This window comes from Sphaeramia orbicularis, chromosome 13, assembly GCF_902148855.1.
Source record: "Sphaeramia orbicularis chromosome 13, fSphaOr1.1, whole genome shotgun sequence".
NCBI lineage: Eukaryota > Metazoa > Chordata > Actinopteri > Kurtiformes > Apogonidae > Sphaeramia > Sphaeramia orbicularis.
Genome location: NC_043969.1, coordinates 5,504,273 through 5,530,080, shown reverse-complemented (window position 1 = coordinate 5,530,080; position 25,808 = coordinate 5,504,273). Strand labels below are relative to the sequence as shown.

Sequence of the window (25,808 nt, the reverse complement as noted above, 5' to 3'; positions counted from 1 at the left end):
ATATATATATATATATATACACACACGTATATGTGTGTGTGTGTATAGATAGATGTGTGTATATATGTATATAAAATGTGTATATTGTATACATTTCAATTCAGTATGTTTCTTCATTATGTCTACATCCAGATATTAATAGGTAATTTGCAGGTAATTTGTATAGTAATCTTTTTACCTCAGTTTTAATACATTTTTAAATACTTCAAATGTGTTACATGTAATTTATCTCAACTTTTATATATTTTGTGGTTGTTTTCCATTTTTACATGACTTTATTTACAGCCCTTTGAGATATGCTTTGTATAATATAGCTAATGCTATAAAAATCTTTGACTTTGATTTTTTTCAAAGAGGAATCTCTGGTAGTTGAAGCCATGAAGACTTTTGCTGAGCTCACCGATCAGGCAAGGTCAGTTTTGAGCAGTTCAGAGGTGGACTTTTGATGTCAATTAAAGGGAAGACTAGAAATTTGTCTTTACTTACTCTACCAGTGGCTGCATCTGAAATGTTTCCCTCTTTAGGACAGCTCTAGAGAACCGAGACTGGGACTGTCTGGCACAGCTAATGGACAAAAACTTCGAGCTGCGGAGGTAATTGTTCTTTCTGATTTGAGTTGTTTGTTGCTTAGTTTCAGTTTACGACTAAAGGAAAAACTCTCCAACACATAGATCTGTCTACACTGACGACTGTCTGGGTCCAGGAAATCTTAAGATGGCTCAGCTGGCGAGACAGGTTAGTGATCAGCCAGTGTTTATTCAGATTCTTTATTTGTTATTTAAACATTTCTATTATAGATGTAATGCAAAAATGAAATGACGATGCATTGGTTTAAAAAAAACACACAGATAAAACACTTGTGGACAGAATAAAATAGTCAGTATAAAAATATATATATACATATATATATCCATAAATAAATAATGCACATAATAAAATCAATAATATTGTTTCTCTATTTCCATCTGTGTGTACATGCAAGAGTGTTTTTCTGTTTCACCACTCACAGTGTTGTCTCTCATGTCTTACAGTTTGGTTCAGCTGTGAAGTTACCAGGCAGTGGAGGAGCTGTAGTGGGTCTGTGTCAGGATCAGGCGAAACTGGTAAGATGTGGATGTGACCACTGTCATTTCAGAGGCAGTGGATTTAAAGCAGGACTGTTGTCATGTGTTTCCTAACATCACTGGGCCATTCTGCTGAATTAGTACAAACTACTGTCTTACAACCAAAGAGCACAAAAATATTTAATGGTTAGGTGTTTGATATTTAGTAAAATTTTGTAGTGAAGCTCCATCTGGAGCTACAAAGCTAGCTAAAGCTAAAGCTGGGAGCTACCCTCCCAGCTTTAGCTACAGTGACTGCACAACTTTCTTTCCCTCAAAGACCCAAACATCTACCACTGACCAAAAGCATCTGTTGCCCTAAAATGTTGAAAAACTGTTGATCCATTAATCCTATCAGTACATTACATTACATACAGTAGATAATTGAGGAGGCTAGGGCTCGTTTCTGCACTAGTTCGTTAAATCGTTAAACCCAGTGCAACACAAAATGCGTCTATTTAACGCATTTTGTGCTATCCCGTTTCTGGGCTCGCTCTTTGTTCGTTAACAACTAGCACAACGCAAAATGCGTTCGTTCGTTAGTTCGTTAACCCCAACACAACACAAAATGCGCTATCCTGTTTCTGGGCTAGTTGGTTAAAAGTGAGCGCTCGCCCAGCTCCTCACTAAAGGGCTGATTTTAACGTGGACCTCAGAGGTCTGCATTAGAAGGAGGATGTATTCTTGTAGCTTCATTTCACTTCATTTCTGTCATGTATTTCCTTTGAAATATTATTTACATATATAAAAGAAGATTTTTGACACAAGTTTGACAATATCATTAATGATATCAGATTTTTTCCATGGACATTTTGCACTGATAAAACGAATTTACCAAGTGAGGACTGATCCACTCACTGCATTTTATTTTCTATGGATTTATGGATAACTAGAAAAGCACTCGGAGAATGCAGACCTCCACCAAGCCAGATCAGTGCGCCCCCCCCCTAATCACCACCAAAATTTAATCATTTGTTCCCTGTGCCAGTATCAACATTTCCTGAAATTTTGATCCAAATCCGTCCATAACTTTTTGAGTTATCTTGCACACGGACAGACAGACAGACAGACAGACAGACAAACCAATGCCGGCAAAAACATAACCTCCTTGGCGGAGGTAAATATAGATTAGTTCAGGACAAAGTGTGTGTGGCTTTTAGAGATAAATGAATGAATGAATGAATGAAAACCGTGTGGGACCAGAGCCAGTGAACTGGTGACACACACACCAGCGGGTGTGTGTGTCTGTGCGCGCGCCTAATGAGATATGAGTGCGTGGATCAGAGGAATGGAATACAGTTCAGTTTTTCTACACAATCTGTTTGTCCTGTTGTTCGGCGTGGTTACAACCAACAGTGACCATTTAGAGTTCTGTTAATAAAGTCACCAGTGTGGAATAACTGGGCTCATCCTTAGACGTCCAGCCAGACGCACGATATATATGCGTAAATAATTTGGTTCAGGTCAGAGTGTGGGGGTGGGGGGCGGCAGCATGCAGACCGCTGAGGGGGTCCATCTATAGTCAGATGAGGTGAGGAGGTCCATCCAGACAGGTGAGGGTAAGGGAGGAGGTCACAGATCTGGGCTCACAGATATCCTCTAATACTTTTTCATTCTACCCATAATGCTGTCAGATCAGATGACTGGAAACAGTGGGAGAGGAGGCGTTCATTCTGGGTTAAATAGTGAACGCACCTGTTTAGCGCACCCTTCAATTCAAATAGTGAGCGAACGATGGCTTAGTGAACGCAATGAGCGCAAAAACGGAATTTGGGTTTGTTAAGCCTCTGCGTTTGCCGACCCATTGTTTGCTCTCTATTTGCACTGAGGGGCACGCAAACAGCTGCGTTCACTATTTAACCCAGAAATGTACCCCTGGATCTGAATCGACGGAAACACCAAGACACGACAGGAAAACTGGGTCCAGCTGTGATCACACACTAAAAAGGTCAGCCTGGTTCTTACTGTGGCCTGGTTCCACTCCACCGGTCCCCAGTCAGACCTTGCCTGTTAACATCCCCTTCCGGTCCCTCCCCCTCACCGTAACGAGGTGACAGATAATTCTGCACAGACTCCAATCAGATGGACCGGAGTTCACCAGATCCAGACACAGAACGGCAGTGGATAGCAATAACCCATCATGTTTAGTCCTGTGTAAAAGTTTTATGCTGCCTTCACATGCTAATGGGAGTAGTAATATCCACAAACCGTCATGTCAAGTCCTGTGTAAAAGTGCTGCCTTGACAGACTGTTGTGCGCAGACTCAGATCACACGGACTGCAGTTCATCGGATTCAGACACAGGATGCCAGTGAGTTGCAATAAACCATCATGTTCAGTCCTGTTTAAAAGCCAATGGTCCACGTCAATGTCAATACAAATCAAAATGAGGGCCATTATATTTCTTCCTAATCTGTGTGTTACACCAGTAAACTTAGTCAAGTCATCAGGTAATGTGAATGCGATGAAGTCATACAGTAATGATGAAAAGCCCTTTCAAAGAAATATATAGGGTAACTATGAATGCATTCTTTCCTGTTACTTTTGATTTCAATACAAAACAAAATGAAGGCCATTCCATTTTTTCCCCCAGTCTGTGTGTTACACCAGCAAACTTAGCTCAGCTCCCCATTTTATCAACTCTACTGCCTCTAGAACCACAGGTGGACCGGCTAGTTCATACTTTATAGTTACATGCAACCTTAAACTGAGGAAATGTTGAAGAGATCCAAAGTATTTAAACGACAGTACTGTACAAAAGTCAACATTAGGTTTGGTGGTATAGTAAAGTTCTAATGACCACACATATGCATTTCTCAGTCTCTGTATTAAGATTAAATATGGATACATGCAAAGTATGTACAGTAGGAAAAACAAAAGTTTCATGGAAAAAACAGCTTCTGTAAACCAAAGTGGTAGTATTTAGTGTGACCTCCCTTTGCACTTAACATGTCTTTAACCCTTTTGTTCAGACAGTGAGATTTATTGCATTAATTTTGCACATCAGATGTTTGGTTGTTTTTTTTTTGATCAATGTATTTTTATTCATATTCAGTTTTTCAAACATACAGAAAGTAAGACAAACACTGAGACATATAACAGAGGTATAAGATGCCACAAAAAATAAATTAATTAATAAAAATTAAAATTAAAAATTTTTTTTTAAACGGTTCCACTATGTAATTACCCAAACACTTTGTACACAGCACACATTAACCAGAGTCAAGGTGCATTGTCAGCTGTTCTACATAAGAAATAAAAGGTTGCCATACCACATTAAACTTCCCCATTGATCCATTCAATGTGTATCTAATCTTTTCTATTTTAAGGAAAAACATGACATCACATATTCATCTGCCAAAGGAAGGGGGTTTGTCATTCTCCCAATTTAAAAGAATGAGTTCCCATGCTAAAAGGAAGGAGTAGGCGATACTATTTAATTGTGGCTTTTATAGAGGGAGATCCTCTAACGGTATGCCAAAAAGTCCAATAAAAGGGCAGGGGTCAGTGGTCAGACCTGAAATTGCTGATTATGCTTCAAATATTGAAGACCAGAATGCAGTAAGACTTGAACATGACCAAAAAGTGTGAAAGAGAGTTGCAGGTGCTTGTCTACATCTGTCACAAATAGGATTAACTCCTGAGTAAATTTTGGATAACTTAACTTTAGACATGTTAAGTCGGTGTACAATTTTAAATGGAATAAGACTATGCCTTGCACAAATAGAAGTTGAGTGGATTCTTTGAAGTATTCTTAACCACTGATCATCAGTAATATTTGTGCCCATATCCTTCTCCCAGTTTTCTTTTATTATTGTCAAAGAGTAACATTCCATGTCAAATATATTTGTGTACAGTTTTGATATGCCATCCATCCATTTCCTTCCGCTTATCCGGGGCCGGGTCGCGGGGGTAACAGTCTTACCAGGGATGCCCAGACTTCCCTCTCCCCAGACACCTCCTCCAGCTCTTCCGGGGGGACCCCGAGGTGTTCCCAGGCCAGCCGAGAGACATAGTCTCTCCAACGTGTCCTGGGTCTTCCCCGAGGTCTCCTCCCGGTGGGACATGCCCGGAACACCTCCCCAGGGAGGCGTCCAGGAGGCATCCGAAACAGATGCCCGAGCCACCTCAGCTGGCCCCTCTCGACGCGGAGGAGCAGCGGCTCTACTCCGAGCTCCTCCCTGGTGACTGAGCTCCTCACCCTATCCCTAAGGGTGCGCCCAGCCACCCTGCGGAGGAAACTCATTTCGACCGCTTGTATCCGGGATCTTGTCCTTTCGGTCATGACCCAAAGCTCATGACCATAGGTGAGGGTAGGAACGTAGATTGACCGGTAAATCGAGAGCTTCGCCTCTCGGCTCAGCTCCTTCTTCACCACAACCGACCGATACAGCGACTGCATCACTGCAGACGCTGCACCGATCCGTCTGTCAATCTCACGCTCCATCCTTCCCTCACTCGTGAACAAGACCCCAAGATACTTAAACTCCTCCACTTGGGGCAAAGACTCCCCACCGACCCGGAGAGGGCAGACCACCTTTTTCCGGTCGAGAACCATGGCCTCGGATTTGGAGGTGCTGATCCTCATCCCGCTCGCTTCACACTCGGCTGCAAACCGCCCCAGGGCACACTGAAGGTCCAGGTTCGATGAGGCCAACAGGACAACGTCGTCTGCAAAAAGCAGAGATGAAATCCTGTGGTCCCCAAACTGGACCCCCTCCGGCCCCTGGCTGCGCCTAGAAATTCTGTCCATAAAAATTATGAACAGAACCGGTGACAAAGGGCAGCCCTGCCGGAGACCAACATGCACCTGGAACAGGTCTGACTTACTGCCGGCAATGCGAACCAGACTCCTGCTTCGGTCATACAAGGACCGGACTGCCCTTAGCAAAGGGCCCCGAACCCCATACTCCCGAAGCACCCCCCACAGGATACCACGAGGGACACGGTCGAACGCCTTCTCCAGATCCACAAAACACATGTGGACTGGTTGGGCGAACTCCCATGAACCCTCGAGCACCCGATGGAGAGTATAGAGCTGGTCCAGCGTTCCGCGACCGGGACGAAAACCGCATTGTTCCTCCTGGATCCGAGGTTCGACTATCGGTCGGATCCTCCTCTCCAGTACCTTGGAATAGACTTTCCCCGGGAGGCTGAGGAGTGTGATCCCCCTATAGTTGGAGCACATCCTCCGGTCCCCCTTCTTAAAAAGGGGAACCACCACCCCGGTCTGCCAATCCAGAGGTACTGTCCCCGACTGCCACGCGATGTTACAGAGACGTGTCAGCCAAGACAGTCCCTGCACATCCAGAGACTTAAGGTACTCAGGGTGAATCTCATCCACCCCCGGTGCCCTGCCACCGAGGAGCTTGCCAACCACCTCGGTGACTTCAGCTTGGGTAATGAATGAGTCCACCTCTGAGACCTCAGCCTCTGCTTCCTCCATGGAAGACGTGACAGTGGGATTGAGGAGATCCTCGAAGTATTCCTTCCACCGTCCGACAACATCCCCAGTCGAGGTCAGCAGCTCCCCACTTCCACTGTAAACAGTGTTGGTGGCGCACTGCTTTCCCCTTCCGAGGCGCCGGATGGTTTGCCAGAAATTCCTCGAGGCCGACCGATAGTCCTCCTCCATGGCCTCCCCAAACTCCACCCAGACCCGAGTTTTTGCCTCCACAACTGCTCGGGCTGCAGCTCGCTTGGCCTTCCGGTACTCATCAGCTGCCTCGGGAGTCCCACGGGCCAACAAGGCTCGATAAGACTCCTTCTTCAGCTTGACAGCATCCCTTACTTCCGGGGTCCACCACCGGGTTCGGGGATTGCCGCCACGACAGGCACCGGAGACCCTGCGACCACAGCTCCGAGCAGCCGCTTCAACAATGGAGGTGGAGAACATAGTCCACTCGGACTCAATGTCCCCAGCCTCCCCCGGGATCTGGGAGAAGCTCTCCCGGAGGTGGGAGTTGAAGACCGCACTGACATCGGGCTCTGCCAGACGTTCCCAACAGACCCTCACAACACGTTTGGGCCTGCCGAGTCGGTCCGGTTTCCTCCTTCGCCAGCGGATCCAACTCACCACCAGGTGGTGATCAGTTGACAGCTCCGCCCCTCTCTTCACCCGAGTGTCCAAAACACGCGGTCGGAGGTCTGATGATACGACAACGAAGTCGATCATTGACCTCCGGCCTAGGGTGTCCTGGTGCCAAGTGCACTTATGGACATCCCTGTGTTCGAACATGGTGTTTGTTATGGACAAACTGTGACTAGCACAGAAGTCCAATAACAAAACACCGCTCGGGTTCAGATCAGGGAGGCCGTTCCTCCCCATCACCCCCCTCCAGGTCTCACTGTCGTTGCCCACGTGGGCATTGAAGTCACCCAGGAGAACAATGGAGTCCCCAGTCGGAGCACCATCCAGCACCCCTCCCAGGGACTCCAAGAAGGTTGGGTACTCTGCACTGCTGTTCGGCCCGTAGGCCGAGACAACAGTGAGGCACCTGTCCCCGACCCGAAGGCGCAGGGACGCGACCCTCTCGTTCACCGGGGTGAACTCCAACACATGACGACTGAGCTGAGGGGCTATGAGCAAGCCCACACCAGCCCGCCGCCTCTCACCGCGGGCAACGCCAGAGAAATGGAGAGTCCAGCCCCTCTCGAGGGGTTGGGTTCCAGAGCCCAAGCTATGTGTGGAGGTGAGCCCGACTATATCTAGTCAGTATCTCTCAACCCCCCTCACAAGCTCCGGCTCCTTCCCTCCCAGCGAGGTGACATTCCATGTCCCAAGAGCTAGACTCTGCGTCCGGGGATCGGGTTGTCGGGCTCCCTGCCGTCGACTGCCACCCAATCCACACTGCACCCGGCCCCTACGATTCCCTCGGTGGGTGGTGAGTCCACCGGAGGGCGGGCCCACGTCGCTCCTTCGGGCTGGGCCCGGCCGGACCCCGTGGGCATAGGCCCGGCCACCAGGCGCTCGCATTCGAGCCCCAACCCCGGGCCTGGCTCCAGGGTGGGGCCCCGGCTGCGCCGTACCGGGCGACGTCACGTTCTTCTGCTGTTTATTTTTCATAGGGGCTTCCGAACTGCTCTTAGTCTGGCCCGTCACCCAGGACCTGTTTGCCTTGGGAGACCCTACCAGGGGCATAAAGCCCCCGACAACATAGCTCCTGGGATCATTCGGGCACTCAAACTCCCCCACCACGATAAGGTGGCAGTTTAAGGGGGAGAGTTTTGATATGGTTCCCCTGATCTCAGGCTGAATTTTTTTTTTTTTTTTTTTTTTTTTTTTTTCAATCCAAGAAATTCAGCCTGAGATCAGGGGAACCAGATCAGGAGTTTTGATATGGTTCCCCTGATCTCAGGCTGAATTTCTTGGATTGAATCAAGAGATGATGTCTGAGGTAGAGAAGGAAACTGATTAAAGTGATTCTGTACAAAATGTCTGACTTGTAGGTATCTGAAAACATTTCAAGCTGGTAGAGCAAACTCCTGTCTAACCTGATCAAATGACATAAAGACGTCATCCTTATACGACATACTTATATTTAACACTCCATTTTTAAGCCACTGTGTGAATGCATTACTATCTAAGAGAGAGGCTTGGAATAGACAGTTGGCCGTGACAGGAGTTTGAATGGACATGGAAGCTAATCCATAGTGTTTACGAAACTGAGACCAGATCCTTAGGGAGTGGAGAACTACCGGATTTTGGCAAGTCTGGGGTGAATGTAATGAAATAGAAGAACACAAAAGAGCTGAAAGTGAGATTGGGCTGCAGGAACTAGATTCAATTTGTAGCCAGCCTGGTAGATCTATGGAGGATGTTGTGTCCTAACGCCAATATAATAAACATTTGATATCAGCAGCCCAATAATAGATCTGAAAATTTGGAGGAGCCATTCCACTATATATTTTAGGTCTTTGTAAAAACAGCTTCCTGATCCTAGGCATTTTATTATTCCAAATAAAAGTTGAAATAACACCATCAACTTTTCGTAAAGAAAAGGCCCTTGTCCACCAAAAGCCCAGGAACTTTATTACCAGGAACTTATTTACCAAGAACTTATTTGAATAAAAGAATTCCTGATAATTGTGTTTCCATCGCACCCCAAAGTTCAGGGTAATTTATTCAAATCAGGTTGATGGTGTATGGGGGAGCAGTAAAAGAAACTGCAGTACAGTTCATGTACATTCACAAACGAAGCTCTAGTTCAATAAAATGACAGTACTTTAAGTGGACGGCTTGGGTTTAAGTTTAATTGGTTATTGAATCACTTAATCCATCTGGAATACATTTTAAATGAAGTTAACCATCATTACATAGCCTTAATTTCTATTTAAAAATGGTAGAACATGAATTTTCAACTTCTCATTCCTTAAACTAAATCACATCTAACTCTAAGTGTGATGGATGGTTCTGTTTCATTTCTATTGTTTTACAGATATAGTCCTGGTTCAACCCTAAAGTCATACAGATTTACTCAAATGCCTGCATTTAATTCGAATGCATATTACTTATAAAAGTACTTATACTCTACTTATATTTTGATGCCTTGTAAATGATCAAACAATATTAGGTTAGAATTTATTTTTTTTTATTAAAAATTTAAACAAAACAAAAGGTGCAAAAAACAAGGTGGCTTGAGATGAAAAGGAAAATAAACATGTGAAAGGTTCAGGCTTCTGGACCAGCTGGTCCAGGACAGCAAGTCTCAAACTCCATGGTCCTGCTCTCTCTTTTGCTTTCCTACATGAAAAGTAATAAAAATGCATAAATGAATAACAGAACACATGACAGATTCTTACCAGTGTGATGTGACATGTGAAATGTCTTACCTGGGCCATTGTAAACAGCAGTAGATGATGGACCAGGGCACAAATGAGCTGCAGCTTCGGAAAAAGAGGCGAGTCTGTCCAGTCCATTTTGGGTGGAAATCAGAATACATAAAGAATAAATCAGTGTTCCGCTCACGGCAACAACACGAATACATCTAGTTCTCTGATTTAAGTTTAGCATCCGACTGTTGACCAGTTAGTATTAGGTTAACTGGACTTTTGGCTAAACAGCTGATGTGCCGCTGACTACTGTTACAGCATGGAACCAACTAAACAGTGAATACTTCTGTGATATACATACCGTTGGTTTGTTCAGCAGTCGGATTCATTGCTACCATTGTGGTCCTTTAGTGTGTATTCACACCTGAAAAGTCCTTTGGTCCGCTTATTTGATTCAGATCAAATGCAGACTTTATTTTTTTCATTTGGGTCGGATTGCATTCACATTGCACTTTTTGCTAGTGGACCAAAATACGTGAACAGAAGCATGCATGTGACGAACTGTGCAGGCATTGGACAGAAAAGCCGGGGGTGAGTCAGAGACAGCCGGGGTTGATAAAAATAGACGTGGTGGTCCTACTTACAGTTATCATTTTTGGAATATTTATTGTATTTTTACTAGTACTGGGCAGCAAATACATTTTTTTTATCGTGATTAATCGCGTGGATTTCTGTCATTAATCGCGATTAATCACATAGTTATATGGGGGGGGGGTTGCCGGCATCAACAGCGTGTATTTCCTTTCAGTGATATTTCAGACTGGAAGTACTCCGGTGATAAAAATAATTCCACATTGCAGTGCTTCCAAACAACTTTGTCCTTCTCAACCCCACCACCTGAAGACATTTAAAATGAAAATGTCCATGGAACAGACCACTACTTTTCTCCATGTTTATGTCCCCACCAGTTTATTTCCAGTTGTGAGTGATTGACAGGAGTCTTAAGCCCACTAATAAGTACTAATACTAATAAGCTCAATAATATGTGATGTTCAGTTGTTCAAACAAAGCACAGGGGGCCCTCTAGTGGTGGGAATAAGTGTCACTAACGTATCTTTTGTCCTTGCGGTGTTCCCGTAGCCAGTTCGGACATAAGAAGGAACTAACAGACATGTTTCTTTCACTCTGTTTGTATGGCCCGACAAACGTTTGCCTGTGAGTATTTTATGTTCAGTTGTTGTAAGAATGAATAGTATAAATATCTCTGATGTGAACTTTTGTTGCTGGATAAAAAGACGTAAATCTTAAGTTAATCTGTTAATGCTAATCGTTAGCGTGTCTATGGATTTTCCCATTCAAGTTAGCATCGAGCTAGCTGTCTTTTTCACATTCATTTAAATGTATAATGCCATGTAAATGTACTAAGGCAGTGAACAGAACTCAGACATATTTTGTATGTATGTTGCAGTTTTACAGTGAGTCTACAGTAAATGATTTGGACAGAAGTTTTTGGCGTCCAGCTTTTCTTGGTAAACCTGTTGTCTATCTGCCGAGCTAATCGCTACACGCACACAAGCAGGGGCAGAATAATAGGAGTGTACTGTCCTCGCTAAGACGTCTGTACTTAGTCTGAGCTAGACAGTGAGCTAAACTCTGAATTGATGATGCAAGATATGTCCTCTTTGAAGTTTGCATCTTAAATGTACATACTTGACATAATGCAGATTGACAGAGTGAAACTATAAAATAAAGACAAAATAAATCAATTAGTTATGTATATTAATGATATGCATATTCACGGAGAATGCATAGATGTGATTACTATAAACTTAAATTGACTGCTAATACAACAATCACATTGTAAATAAGTAAAGGTTAGTTCAAAGGCTGGCATATTATACCTAATATGCCACGCTTGGTGTGTGTTGAGCACCAAAATAAAAGCATGAGTTTCAAAATAACAGTCCGTATGTATAAATGAACTAAGACTTGCTTGAAAGGCAGAACGGCATTAACGGGAGTTAAAGAAAATTGTCACCGTTATTTAATGAATGTGTTAACGCGGTAATAACGCATTAACTTGCCCAGCCCTAATTTTTACAGACACAAATTTATGAAAATAATGTTAACACTCAAGAAAAGCTCATTCGGAGCCAGTTTCATAATGCAGGCATCTGATCAAATGTCAATGGCACATTCAGTTTCCTCATTGCTCCACGTCTGTCCACGGCTCATGGCGGCTGCTATTAGCTCTGACCACCCAAAAAACCTCAGCTGCTTCCAGCGGCTACGGTGGCTCGTCAAGCACAAAAAGGCACAAGATTCTTTGGTTCGGTTCAAGGTTGGTTATATTCACACCAGAAATTCACCGGCCCAGAGTCCGTTTGGAAGCAGACCGCTTGTTTGGTACGAATCAGAGTTCGCATGTTTGTATTCACACCTTAAAAAAAAGTCCTGACTTTCTGGGGAAATGAACTCTGGACGACCAAACGCAGTAGGTGTGAATACACCCTAAGTTTCTTTTAATCCTGCATAAATTTCTTCGGCTTTTCTCGTATTTCTTTAGGCTTGTGCCATATATGTATTTGGTTCCAACAGCTTTTACTCAAACTTCAGTCATTTTGTGTCGGCGATTCAAAGTCCATCTGAATTTCCTCCTCTGCAAAAACGCTCAAAAGAGCCTGGACCTCATCGTCCATCCACTTGTTGTAGCTTCTATTTTGGTCAGTTTTCCGAATTATCAAAATACAAAGCTTGTGAAAATTAAATGAATGAATTAAATTGTGCGGGTGAAGGGAATGCGGAAACGCTGTGAGTGCAGTCCACCACTCAGTGTTCTCCAGCACACAGCCCTGCCCCTAAGAGTTCCTGGTAATCTTAAAACTACTACCTCCTCACCAGGAACTTCTTCAGGGAAAGTTCAAGGCCAGGGGAAAGTTATTTACCTGGGTAATTTTCAGTGCAGATGCACTGGGGTTTTTGAAAGTTCAGGGTAATGCTCAAAGTTCCCTCAAAAGTTCCTGCGGTGGAAAAGGGCCTAATGTTTTGGTAAGAAAACATGGAATATACTGAAATAAAAATAAGAACTTAGGAAGGATGTTCATTTTAACTACACTAATTCATCCAGCTAATGATAAAGGCAATGTGGACCATTGGGCAAGATCCTTTTGGGTACGCTCGAGAAGTGGAGTGAAATTGGCTTTCACAAGCTGAGAATGGGACTTTGTAACAGATACACCAAGATAATTTAGTCTATTATTGGTCACTTCAAATGGTAAAGAATCAAATGAGATCTGACTGGCAGCCATATTAATAGGTAGGAGCTCGCTCTTGTCAAGGTTGAGTTTATATCCAGAAAAACTACCAAAAACTTTGAGGGTAGAAAGAATATGTGAAATAGACGTGAGAGGATCAGCTATATAAAGAAGGACGTCGTCTGCATATAAAGAAATGGTGTGCTCCTTACCTGATCTGAAGATCCCCTTAATATCAGTGCGATACCTATTAGTGGCTGCAAGGGGTTCCATTACCAGTGCAAAAAGCAATGGAGATAAGGGGCAATAGGGCATTAGTGACTTCAGATTTTTTCAGATCGTCTTATTTGTTAATAAAGTCGAAGTCGAGTTGACTTGTCATATGATGACGTCATCACATTGACACCGGAGGAACAACACAGACACACAGCTGTTCAACAATGAGCAACTTGTACAAACATTCACTGTAACATTAACAATGCACAGTAAAGAGTAGAATAAAAAACTGGAAAGACACAAGCATCAGCAGTCCTTCTCAGACATTTAACCAAAATAAAACATAGGTTAACACCTTGACTTTTCTTTTAAATTTAACTGAACAACATAAAGTGGGAAAAAGTTCAGACAGCGGCAGAAAAGACGCACAGCATGTTAGAGAAAAGAGCACATTGTCTGAATGAAATAAATGAACACAATAATCCAAACATACTAGCTGTTCAAATCATTATTCAATATTGGTGGTGCTTACATGGTTCACAGAACATTACTGAGACCAGAATTTTTCTAGATCACAGTCAGTTTAGTAATCCTACTCTGAGTTGTCTTCTTCCCTCAGTCTTGGCCTTGCGCTGGTGATGCGCGGGTCGTTTTTTTTTTTTTTTAAGCCACTTTGTGGAAATTTTTGACCCGCCCTGCAAATAAAGTGACATTTTTAGGACCCGCACCAACCTGAGCCAGGTCCACTGATCCGTACATCACTACCTTGCGCTCCATGTTTTCATGCAGAAAGATGAGTATCGACATGTGCTGAATGAAGGCGAGTGATAAAAGGGAGAATAACACATGACTTATCGACTCCTCCAAAGTAACATCGACTTGTGCCACAGACGTCGACAAACCAACTTTTCAGTTAATGCCCCAAGGGACAACCCTGTCTAGCCCCACGCTGCAGAGGGAAATATGATGAATAAGTGTCATTAATCCTAACTGAAGCCAGATGGGAAGTGTACAACAGTTTTACCCAAGAAACAAAAGCATTTCCAAAACCAAACCGCTTCAGAACATAAAACAAAAAACTCCACTCCACACGATCAAAGGCTTTCTCAGCATCCAAAGATAAAAGCACCTCTGGACACTGAGATGAAAATGATGTGTAAAGGATATTAAATGCATGTCTGATATTAAAAAACAACTGCCTATTTTTAATGAATCCAGTTTGGTCAGTTGATACTGTGGAGGGCTAAACAGATTCAAGACAGAGAGCCAGCACTTCAGCCAATATCTTAACGTCAACATTAAGGAGACTTCTTGGATGGTAAGAGGAACAATTACGGGGATCCTTGCCCTTTTTCAGAAGTAGGGATATTGATGGCTGGTGTAGAGTTGGGGGCAGGGATTGGGCTTTTAAACTATCATTGAATACATCTTTGAGCAAAGAACTTAATTTTGCTGCAAACTTTTTCTAAAATTCTGTAGAAAAGCCATCTGAGCCTGGACATTTCCCACTCTGCATGCATGTGACAGCTTTATTAATTTCATTTAGGGAGATAGGGCTATCTAGAGATTGTCTTACATTCTCATCCACTGTAAAACGTATCCATTAGTTTCAGATCAGAAGGGTGTTCAGATGTATATAAATTAGAATAAAAATCCTTGAACTCCTTATTGATATCTAAAAGATCTGTTAATAATCCCATCTCAGATTCAATTTGCTCAATTACATGTGTAGTGGATGTCTGTCTTAGACTGTAAGCAAAAGCTCTGCTTGGTTTCTCCCTGTATTCATATGACATATGTCTATTTTTTAACAAAGCCCGTTCTGCCTGTCCAGTTGAAAGCATGTCAAATTCAATCAGATGCATCATTTGCTGTTTATATAGCTCAGGGGTTGGGGAAGAAGCATTGGCTTTATCTACTCCAGAGATGAGTTGTGAAAGTTCTGTTTGCCTGGCCATTCGCGCTTTATGGACTGATGCGTTGTAGGAAATTATCTGCCCCCTCAGGTAAGCTTTGAGAGCCTCCCAAAGCAGGGAAGGGGAGGTGTCTTTGTTTACATTAGTTTCTAAATATAAATCTATATGAACATTAACAAAGGCGATAAAAGATTCATCTGACAGAAGACGTGGATTGAGTCTCCATCTAAATCTGCCAGGTCTATGGTTGGGGAAGGTTAAAACCAGCGTAACAGGGGCATGATCAGATATTACTATACTATTGTAAACACATTCTTTTACCAAGGAGAGTAGGGACTTATGTAAAATGAAATAATCTATGTGTGAATAGGTGTGATGAATAGGTGAAAAAAAAGAATATTCCCTCTTAGTAGGATACAGGAATCTCCACAGGTCAGACATCTCACAGGACTGTAGGAAACTCTCTATGCATTCAGCTGTTTTTGAGTTACTAATTGGGCAATTTGAAGATCTATCGAAAATGGGATTAATTACACAATTACAATCCCCAGCTAGAATAAGATGGTGAGTATCCAAATATGGTATGGTTAACAAGAAACTGTTCATGAACTTAAAATCATCCCGATTTGGAGCATATACACAGGCTAATATCACAGGCAAACTATAGAGTTTACCCACTACAATAACAAAACGTCCATCAGAATCTGATATGGTTTCAGATGCTGCAAATGATACTGACTTGTTAATCAAAATTCCAGCTCCCCTTGCCCTACTCTGAAAAGTTGAGTGGAGCACATGTCCAACCCAACCTCTCTTTAGACTGTTATGGTCTGATCTGCGCATGTGTGTCTCAGAAAAGCTATCTCCGTTTTTAAGACATTAAGATGAGCAAGGGCCATGGTGAATTTAATAGGATGATTCGGGCCTTCACATTCCAATTGGTAAACTTAACTGACTGCCCAGTCCTTCCAGAAGGGATGTTTAAATTAGCCATAATCTATAATAATGATAATATTGAACAGACACATCTGAATTGTCACAGATTAATTCTGAGACTCTGGCAGATGTTATGTCGAAACAAAGTGCAATTACAGGTGGACAAAATGAAAAGAAAGAAGACCAACAAAATTATAAAAGGAAAAAACTACAAAAACTACACTTACCCCCCACCCCCCAGCACTATCCCAAAAGTGCATGATCCCAAGAGTAAAGCACCCCAGATCATTAACTTGGGTCTCAAACAAAAGTATACACAGTGCAAAATACCATATACAATTTATTAATCAAATGAAGTACACTTAGTTGTAGACATATGGTAGCAGACAGCTGCTTTAAATTGGTAGACATAAGCATGCAATAACCAAGTTTAATATTAGGCTACTAAACATACTGCATTGTCCAGCAGCAGCCAACTGTATGAGATAAATTTTTTACACAATCAACCAAGTAGTAGCCCAATATGAAATAAGGTATGCAATTTATAATAATAATAATAATCATAATAATAATAATAATAATAAATCTGATAGTAATAGCAAATGAAAGCAGCCTCAGGAAAATCAACTCAGACATAGCACAATAGGTTAGGGAACCATGTAAGGGAAAACAAAATTAAAGGCACACTGAAAAGTGCCTCTACCAACTGGATATAATAATATTAAGAGTAATGATAACAATAATATTAATAATAAAAAGTTTCTGTAGGCTCATAAAAACCGAGAGAGAAAAAAGTTAAAGATGCCTCCATTATCCTAGAACACACATTATAACACTATTTCACTTTTAGCAGGCAATAGACCTGGTTAATTCCAAACAAGTAGAAACATTCTCACAGAAATAAACCTGGAGAGTTCAGTCACTTGGAGACAGTGTCCAAGTACATACTTAATCAGATGGAGGTAAAATTGTCTCCTTTATACAGGAGATTGCCAGGTCGGTAGTGATAAAGAACTTTTCCTCACCTTTGACCGCCATACTAAAGGTAGCTGGAGACTGAACTTTACGTCCTTGATATTTCTAAGGAGCTGCTTCGCTTCTGTAAAAGCCGCTCACTTCTTTGCCACCTCTGGAGCAAAATCCGGAAAGATATGCACGTTTCCCCTTGTAGAACAGGTGCTTCTTCTGACTGAAAAGGCGGAGGATACAATCCTTCACATCTCCATGATGAACGCAGATTATGAGCAGTCAGGGCTTCTCCCCTGCTTGAGGTTTCGTTGCTCGCGAATGATGGCCACGGTCCAGACAGGGAGTCTCCTCCACGTCGAATGTTTCTGTTTGTGCTGCTTCCTGTCATGGACTTGGGGATCACACTAAATAGTCACTTTAGAACCAATTTAGTTTAGTCTTTTAATGATGTACACATATTTCCTGTATTTTCTTGTTATATGTGAAGAAAAGAAAATGAGAAATACATATGTATGCTCCTTTCAACACTGTTAAAGGTGACCGAACAGTTTTGCACATGACTATACATTATTACCAGTTGATACTCTCAAGCAGTGTTTCCCAACCAGTGCGCCGCAGCACATAAATACGTTGTGGAAGATTATCCAAGTGTGTCCGGTGGCTGCTGTCAAAGAGTTCTCCATTCTCGAATACAAAGCTATTCAGTTCTGTTCCCTTTCTCCACAACCTCTCTATGTGAGGTGAGCTTTTCAAGAATGATATAAAGACTAAAAGAGAGACTCAAAGCGGTTGAGGAAGATTCATGTGTGTCTTTCTTCAATTCCTGCAAGAATGTCAGCTTTGTGTTCAACTAAACAGGCCCAGGTTTCACATTGAGAAAGTAAATTGAGACTAGATTTGCATTATATTTCAATAAATATACTTTTTGTTACATTTTCGTTTGATGGTATGCCTTGTGATTTTTCTAATGTAAAATATGTGCCGTGGCTCAGAAAGGTTGAGAAACACTGCACTAAAGGAGTACATTAAAAATTATATTTTTCTGTAATAAAAATTTTACTTTCAGCATCTTGTCTTCCTCTGTTTTTTAAGTCACAGAAAATAAAGGAACAATGTGTGTGGTAATTGGGGCCAAGAATACCCTGCTGTCTGACGCAGTCTCTTTGTGTCCACTAGGTGGAGATGAGGCAGGCTTTCCAGGAGGCCGGCTGTGTCTTCTGTGTCATTGTACCATACAACCCATCTGCCAGCACTGTGGGCGGACAACAATAACCTCATATTCCACTACAACTCAGATGGGATACTCATGGCTAACACTTGGCTATCGTTCTTGTATCATTGCATATGATTCATTATTATACTGACTGTAATAATCATGAGCATTTGCAGAATATAAAAGCCATAATTTTTCAAGTAGTCAGGACTCCAATCTGTGCCTTCACTCTTTAATGATAGTAAATGTAGAGCTTTATCAGAACAGCCCAAATAATGTCTGAGAAAATGTCTTGTTGTAGTGCACTATAAGAGATTTAAGACTCTACTGTGTATTTAGGGCTTAATAAATAGATGCCCTTGTGTCAAATGTAATTTACTGCAATGTAAAAATGATTTAGATATTTTTATATTAATATGATACATTCCATAGACTTAAGTTAGAGCACATTTTGAGACACTTCATCTGATTAAGAGACTAAAGGCGAAGACACACCAACCCAATTTACGGCAATCCGATGTCATTGGGCAGTCTGGCAAGCTCGGTGACATGAGTCTGGTTGGTGTGTTCCATGCAATCGGCCCTCATTAGTGCCGTTGCCAGTCTTTTTGGCCGATTCAATATGTGTAATCGGCCACTACCTGTTTTTCAGTCAGACCAGTCTGATTGGTGGAGGGATAGCCCTTGACTAGTGAATCAGTGAATGAGCAGTTTACATGTGAATACAGCTATGCCAAGGGACTTCACACTATTATTGTCTCCTATAGTAGGCCATTAACTGCTTGTATTGTATCTGAATGAATGCCAGTCAGTGTTGCCTATGGACTACATTCATTACATGAAGTTAGCATTGTTAGCATAGCGCAGTTTCTCCTCAGTTTTCGCCTATAAGAGCTTTTTTTTCCACAAGAAGCCAGAGAGCTGACAACAGTAGTATCTTCTTACTACTAGCCTGGGCTTCATTCAAGGAGTACAACAACCCTTCTGGACTACTCAAAATTCTCTGCTGACAACAATGGCTGATGACAGTGAGCTCTGTTTTGGTCTAGAGAGATGTTCCGTCATTTCCGGTTTTACGTCTTGTGCAAGCGCAGAAAGTACACTCATGTCGGTAGTCGATTTGGTGTGTTCCTCACACTTTTTTGACCATGTCGGGCAGACGAGAGCCGACTGATAAGTCGGGCTACCTTTTCTGGTGACAATCGGCAGTCGGGTTGGTGTGTCTCCTCCTTAAGACATCTCTTGTAACTCATTTCATGTTTGTTATGCGAAAAAAAAAGTCTGCTATATGTCACTGTGTCTTAAGTAGTTTGTCTTTTCAATACACTTGGTCACACGTAGAGAACAATGAAACTTCATGAAAATCAGTAATTCCACAAGGGCTCTGTTTGGCGGGATTATGAAAATTAAGAATGTTTTTGAGACACTTTAGTTTCAGATGTCTTACTAACATCTTATGGCACCTGAAACAACAACAAAAAATCTACATCCAATAATTTTCTAATGACATGTTTCACCAAATAATTGAATTGCTTTTATGGTCAAGTGGAACTGTGTAAGATTTTACTATTTTGGTTATGCTTTGCTGTTTTTGTAGCATTTTTCTCTATAGTGTTCCCCTACAGTTTCAAGGTACATGTTCACTGTCGTAAAATCCACACTTAATCCTCCCCTCCAACCGTGTGCATTTGTTTTCAATGAAGCCGGTGACGAGAAGGGAAAAAATAGTGATCAATCAATCTGACATTTATTTTCACGTCATGGAGGAGGTCGCGGAACTGGAGCTGCTCTTAAGCTGTGCAGCTAACGCTAGCAGCTTGGTGCTAGCAGCTACAGATGGAGCCTCAGACCACCGATCTCTACACTCACAGCCAGTGTGTCATTATGACCTGTCTGCCTGGATGGCCAGGGAACGCATGGACAGGAACCCCCTGGCCATCCAGGCAGACGGGTCAATCTGCTGCCGCTAGCACTAAGCTCCTAACATTCGCCGCACAGCTTAAGAGCCACCAGGCTAACAAACAACTAAACGAACATACACCTAAGTGACACAAACTACCATGATTACTTATCAGTATGCAAACATCTCCGTTAGCTTGCAAGCATCCAGGCATTGTTCATAAAGAGTTCATAAATGAGTAAACATCGCTACAACCAATAGCAATAATCGAGAACGCATAAATCCACTGAAATACAAAGAGTATAAATAATTTATCTCAGCAATATTTACAAGTGCAGCAACACCGCCAAGTCTGCGTCCGTTGTGATGCTTCTTTTTCTTTCAGCTCTCTCCATTTAGCAAAAACTGGACCAAGGCATACTCTTGTCTTGTTCCTGGTTTGGTCACTCACTGTTTTCTTCTTCCTAGCATCCTCTGACAATGGCCACCTCTTTCTTTTCTCTGCTGGCTCTGCAATGGTAAACTCCTGTCAAATGAAGGTGTGGCTGGCTTGTGTTTACAGCTAACCAGCCATACATGCTAGAGGTGTGTTTGTGTTGTAGTGCTGTAAAACTATGATGGTGGTGACATGTTTGGGCTCAGTGAGGTCCATTGAGACATGCCTTAATTAATAAAGGTATGTTAAAATTATAAGAGTGCCTTGGTTTTTGTATTTTTTTGTGCATTGACAGTCACCACCAACAACGTAACAATGGCCTGTAATGTAATAAATGTGCCATTTTTAAAATGAAATTTGCCAATAACGTAATAACTGGCCAATAGCATAATAAACATCCTGAACCGAAAACGTAATAACTTTAAGCAAATAACGTAATAATTTATTACATTATTGGCTGGTTATTACGTTATTGGCCAGGAAAACAAAAATTCTTTACAAATGTAATAACTGAGCCAATAACGTAGTAATATATTATTATCCCTGTATATAAGTTTCATTTATTAGATATAACTGATAAAATCTCTCTCTATCTCTCTCTCCTTCTGGTGAACAGTTCATTTTGTTGAAATTCTTGCAAATACCATGTACAATCTTATATATTTTGTGCAAGAGGATATAACATTAGAGTGTATTCAAAGTTAACTGACTATACCTAACTAACTGTTGGCTAGTTATTGGCATTATTTTCTATTACAGTTTGATAATATCAGGGGGTATAAACATTTTTAAAGAAAACTGTGTGTGTGTGTGTGTGTGCGTGTGCGTGTGTGTGTGTGTTTTAGCTGATGACTTCTGGTAAATTTTGTGGAACTGAATGGATAAATTGAATAGATCAAATGTGGGACAAACCCTTAAAAATGTTTATAACCCCTGATAGTATCAAACTGTAATAGTTAATGATGCTAATAACTAGCCAACAGTTAGCTAGGTATAGTCAGTTAACTCTGAATACACTCTAACAATGTTATATCTTCCTGCACTAAATATGTAAGATTGTACATGGTATATGCAAGAATTTCAACAAAATGAACTGTTCACCAAAGAAAACTGATCACTGATTACCTTTCAACATGTGTGCTAGAAAGGAAGTTTGGACAACTGAAGAAAGTCAATGTCACACCACTGCCATCTAGTGGTCAATTATGGGAAACAAAAAAAAAACCAAATCCTATAACGCCAAATGTATAATATTTGATACATGAGTTTTGAAGCCCTCTACATGATCAGTGTGATATTTTTTTCCCTGAAAAACCTGATGTATACAATTAGATACATGCAATACAATAATCCACCAGGGGGGAGGGATTTGTTCACCAGAGGCCTTTCCAGTGACACTACAAGATTGTCATTAATGAGGAAGGAGGCACAGGTGGTTTTTGAAGAACTTTGCCAATTTTGAAAAGGTTAAGGTCAGAAAACATTACATTTTTTTACTGAAACATCAATAGAGTTACTGAGTTGACGCAATGTGAAATTACTTAATAATTCATAATCTATGTTTTAGTAAAACCGTGTTGGAAAAAGGCGTACCAAATTTGATACAGCAGGTATAAAATGTCATGTAACTCTAAATCAGTCAATTGGAATTTTATTGCATTTCATGCATTATACATATCAAGCAACATAGAGTCTTTTTTATTTTTCAAGTAAACTATATAAATGTTTAAATTGCATAATTTGGTACATTTAGTGCAAAAAATTTAGATGTGGGTGCTTCTATGAAACTGGGTTTATTTTGGTATCTGGCACTTTTCCAGGTTTTTAGATCCAATAATATAAGGTAAATGTAGACATATTTCCCAGAGGATGTACCTAATGGTGACCTCAGAAAAAATGTAAAAAACATACTCTTGCTCTGAGTCATCCCAAAATTAATGAATTTTTAATAAATATCAGGACCCAAATTGGGACATGAAAAGCTTCCTAGGTGTTAAATTAGATCTGAAAACATGGCTGTAAATGCTCTTTTATACCGCTATAAAGACACTATGTTAAATGTGTTTTCCTAGTGGTTTTTCTAATCCAGACATGTAGGATTTTCATGAATCTCAGTCTCATTCCAGGTTTTGCGCGTAACCCATCATGTCCATTTGCATTACATGCAGAACCTGCTCATTTAAATCATGAGGGATTTTGCAACAGCGGTCATTTTTATGAAACACTCAGCCTTACATATTTACTTCGATTACCAAAATGTACATGTAAGAAAATAAAAAGATATTAAAAAAATAGTAGTGTCCTTTTCGTTTGTGTCCTTTATATCGGGTGACATGCAGATTTTTGCATGTAAGCATCAAATAAAAATGTGTTTTATCTGAAAAATAATTTATTTTATCTCAGCAAATATTTATTTTTAAAATAGACCCAAAGTGCTTCTAAACTTGCTTCGTAATATTAGTCTACATCTGGTTTGAATTTTTAGCCCCTCTGTCCTGCTTTTAGGTACCAGTTTCATAGAAGCACCCATATTCAACTTGCTGTATCATGATGATTGATGACTAGGTGTTGCCATGGTACCATTGCTGGTAACTTTCTTTTGCTTACTGATTTTCACAAAAAATTACCAATTTAGAGAAAAAATACACAATACCCTGTTTTTGTGTGTGCATGTATGTTTTTAGATAGCAAAAAATACAGTGTTGAAGAATTGAAAATGATTATGCTATGATTACCCCCTTGCCTGAAGAAGCTGCTGGAGCTGCCACTTCCCCCCACACCAAACATCCAACCCAAGCTCTTGTCTGCTATCAGCGACTAGGGCACCCAGGGCCTCTGCTGTCCCAGGACTTTTAGGCACAACCTGAGGCCCAGGGAGGGAGCGCTCTTCCCCAGCGCAATACCAACACTAACGTGTCACAGATTGAACAAAGAAAAAACAACTAGACAGTCCAATAAGATAAATTTAATCCAAATTCCTTGCAATCAGATAACTGGTCCCACTAAAACTAATCTGTAGCTTGTGGTGCTCAATGTCAGATCTTTATGTAACAAATCAAATTTTCAATTAATAATCTTTTTTGTGTCATAATCTTGATTTTATGTTTTTAACTGAGACATGGCTTGATAGCAAGACAGGTATAGCAGTTTTGATTGAATCCACCCCAACTAACTTTGCATCTATTTCAGAAATACAAGAAAACAAAAAAGGTGGAGGTGTATGTGCATTATTTAGAGATGATATAGCTACCCATAAGCTCTCATTTGGGGTGTTTTCAACTTTTGAGTATGTATCTTTCAAAATGGAGCTAAATTTATCTCCTTCCTTACTTTATGTAATCATATACAGGCCTCCCCAACAGTGTCAAAGTTTTATTGATGATTTTACTGAGATGCTTTCAGTTGTGTGCACAGAGTTTGACTGTATCATCATTACAGGTGATCTGAATGTACATGTGGAAAATGTGTGACAGAAATGCAAAAGAATTCTGTGCTGTCCTTGAAACCTTTGGTTTAATTCAGCATGTGAGTGAGCCCACCCACAGCAAAGGGCACACTCTGGACCTGCTCATTACTAAGGGGTAAATATTTCAAGTGTCAGTATGGTTGATGTTGCTTTATCTGATCATTTCTGTGTCTTCTTTGAACTGTCAGTAATTCCCAAACCAACGGCTGAACCTGCAGTTGTTCGGAAGACACACATTAATGACAGCACAGGCACGCTGTTTATGGAGATGATTAGGTTTGAAAACGCCTCATGTTCTAATGTTGACGATCTGTTGAACTCATATTCTTCTTGTGTTCTAAATATTCTGGACGCCATTGCTCCTGTTAAGGTTAAAATGGTTAGAAATAAGCAGAAGGTGCCATGGAGAAATGATGACTCGGTCAGGGCACAGAAGAGGGAGTGCCAGAGGGCCAAACGGAAAAGGCGCAAGTCTAAGCTTCAGGTTCAGTATGAGATCTACAAAGAACAATTGTGTGTTCAACCAGATTTTGAGTAGAACAAGGGAGAGGTATTTTTCAGAAATGATTGCAAAGTGCAGTAACAACTCTCGTGTCCTGTTTGCAACAGTTCATAGGTTAACAAACCCTCCTGCTCCATTGCCTTCAGAACTAGTTTCGACATCGAAGTGCAATGAGTTTGCAACATTCTTTAATGACAAGGTTCAGGGCATTAAACACTCAATTAATCCCACAACACAGCTACCACTGCAGCCTTCCAAACATCTAGAGCTGACACATTTCACACCTGTCACTGACAAAACCGTCCAAGAGACCATCTCCAGTCTGAGTTCAGCCACGTGTCCTTGACGAGTTGCCCACTAGATTTCTAAAATCTGTGCTGAGCAGTTTGTTACCCCAGTTCACTCACTTAGTTAATATTTCACTACAATCTGGAACATTTCCCAGGGCCTTGAAAACTGCTGTCATTAGGCCTCTCCTAAAGAAGAGTAGTCTTGATGCAACAGTACTGAACAACTATCGGCCCATATCAAATCTGCCGTTTTTAGGTAAAGTCCTTGAGAGAGTTGTTTACTAACAGCTCTCTGAGTTTCTTCTATTGAACAACTGCTTTGATGTTTTCCAGTCAGGTTTCAGGCCCCATCACAGCACTGAGACTGCTCTGATCAAAGTGACAAATGACATCCGTCTGAACACAGACACAGGTAAAGTAACAGTCTTAGTCCTGCTGGATCTGAGTGCTGCATTTGACACAGTCAATCATGTGATCCTGTTACAGAGGTTAGAGGATTGGGTAGGCATCTCTGGTCCTGCCCTGAAATGGTTCAAGTCCTACCTTGAGGACAGGAATTATTTTGTTCAAATCGGAAACTGTGTGTCAAACCAAATTGCAGTGACTTGTGGGGTCCCCCAGGGGTCCATCCTGGGACCCCTCTTTTTCAATCTTTACATGTTGCCCCTGGGCCAGTTAATACGCAGTAATAACGTGTCCTACCATAACTATGCAGACGACACTCAGATTTACATCTCACTGACAGCAGGTGAACATGGGCCTGTGTACTCACTCTGTGATTGCCTCCAACAGATCACTGTGTGGATGTAAAACAAATTTCTCCAGCTAAACTCAGA

The 25,808-nt window shown here is 41.5% G+C and overlaps 1 protein-coding gene across 1 annotated transcript in view; it reads left to right on the top strand.

The window, feature by feature from the left end:
• Nucleotides 1–20,954, top strand: part of gkup (glucuronokinase with putative uridyl pyrophosphorylase) — a gene marked incomplete at its 5' end in the record, with an annotated part of 82,176 nt that extends 61,222 nt beyond the window's left edge. The window contains 5 exon segments of the mRNA XM_030152780.1: nt 355–412; nt 525–593; nt 672–735; nt 1,032–1,103; nt 18,342–20,954. Of these exon segments, the coding sequence (XP_030008640.1) occupies nt 355–412; nt 525–593; nt 672–735; nt 1,032–1,103; nt 18,342–18,437 (359 nt within the window).
• Between the last annotated feature and the right edge of the window lie 4,854 nt (nt 20,955–25,808).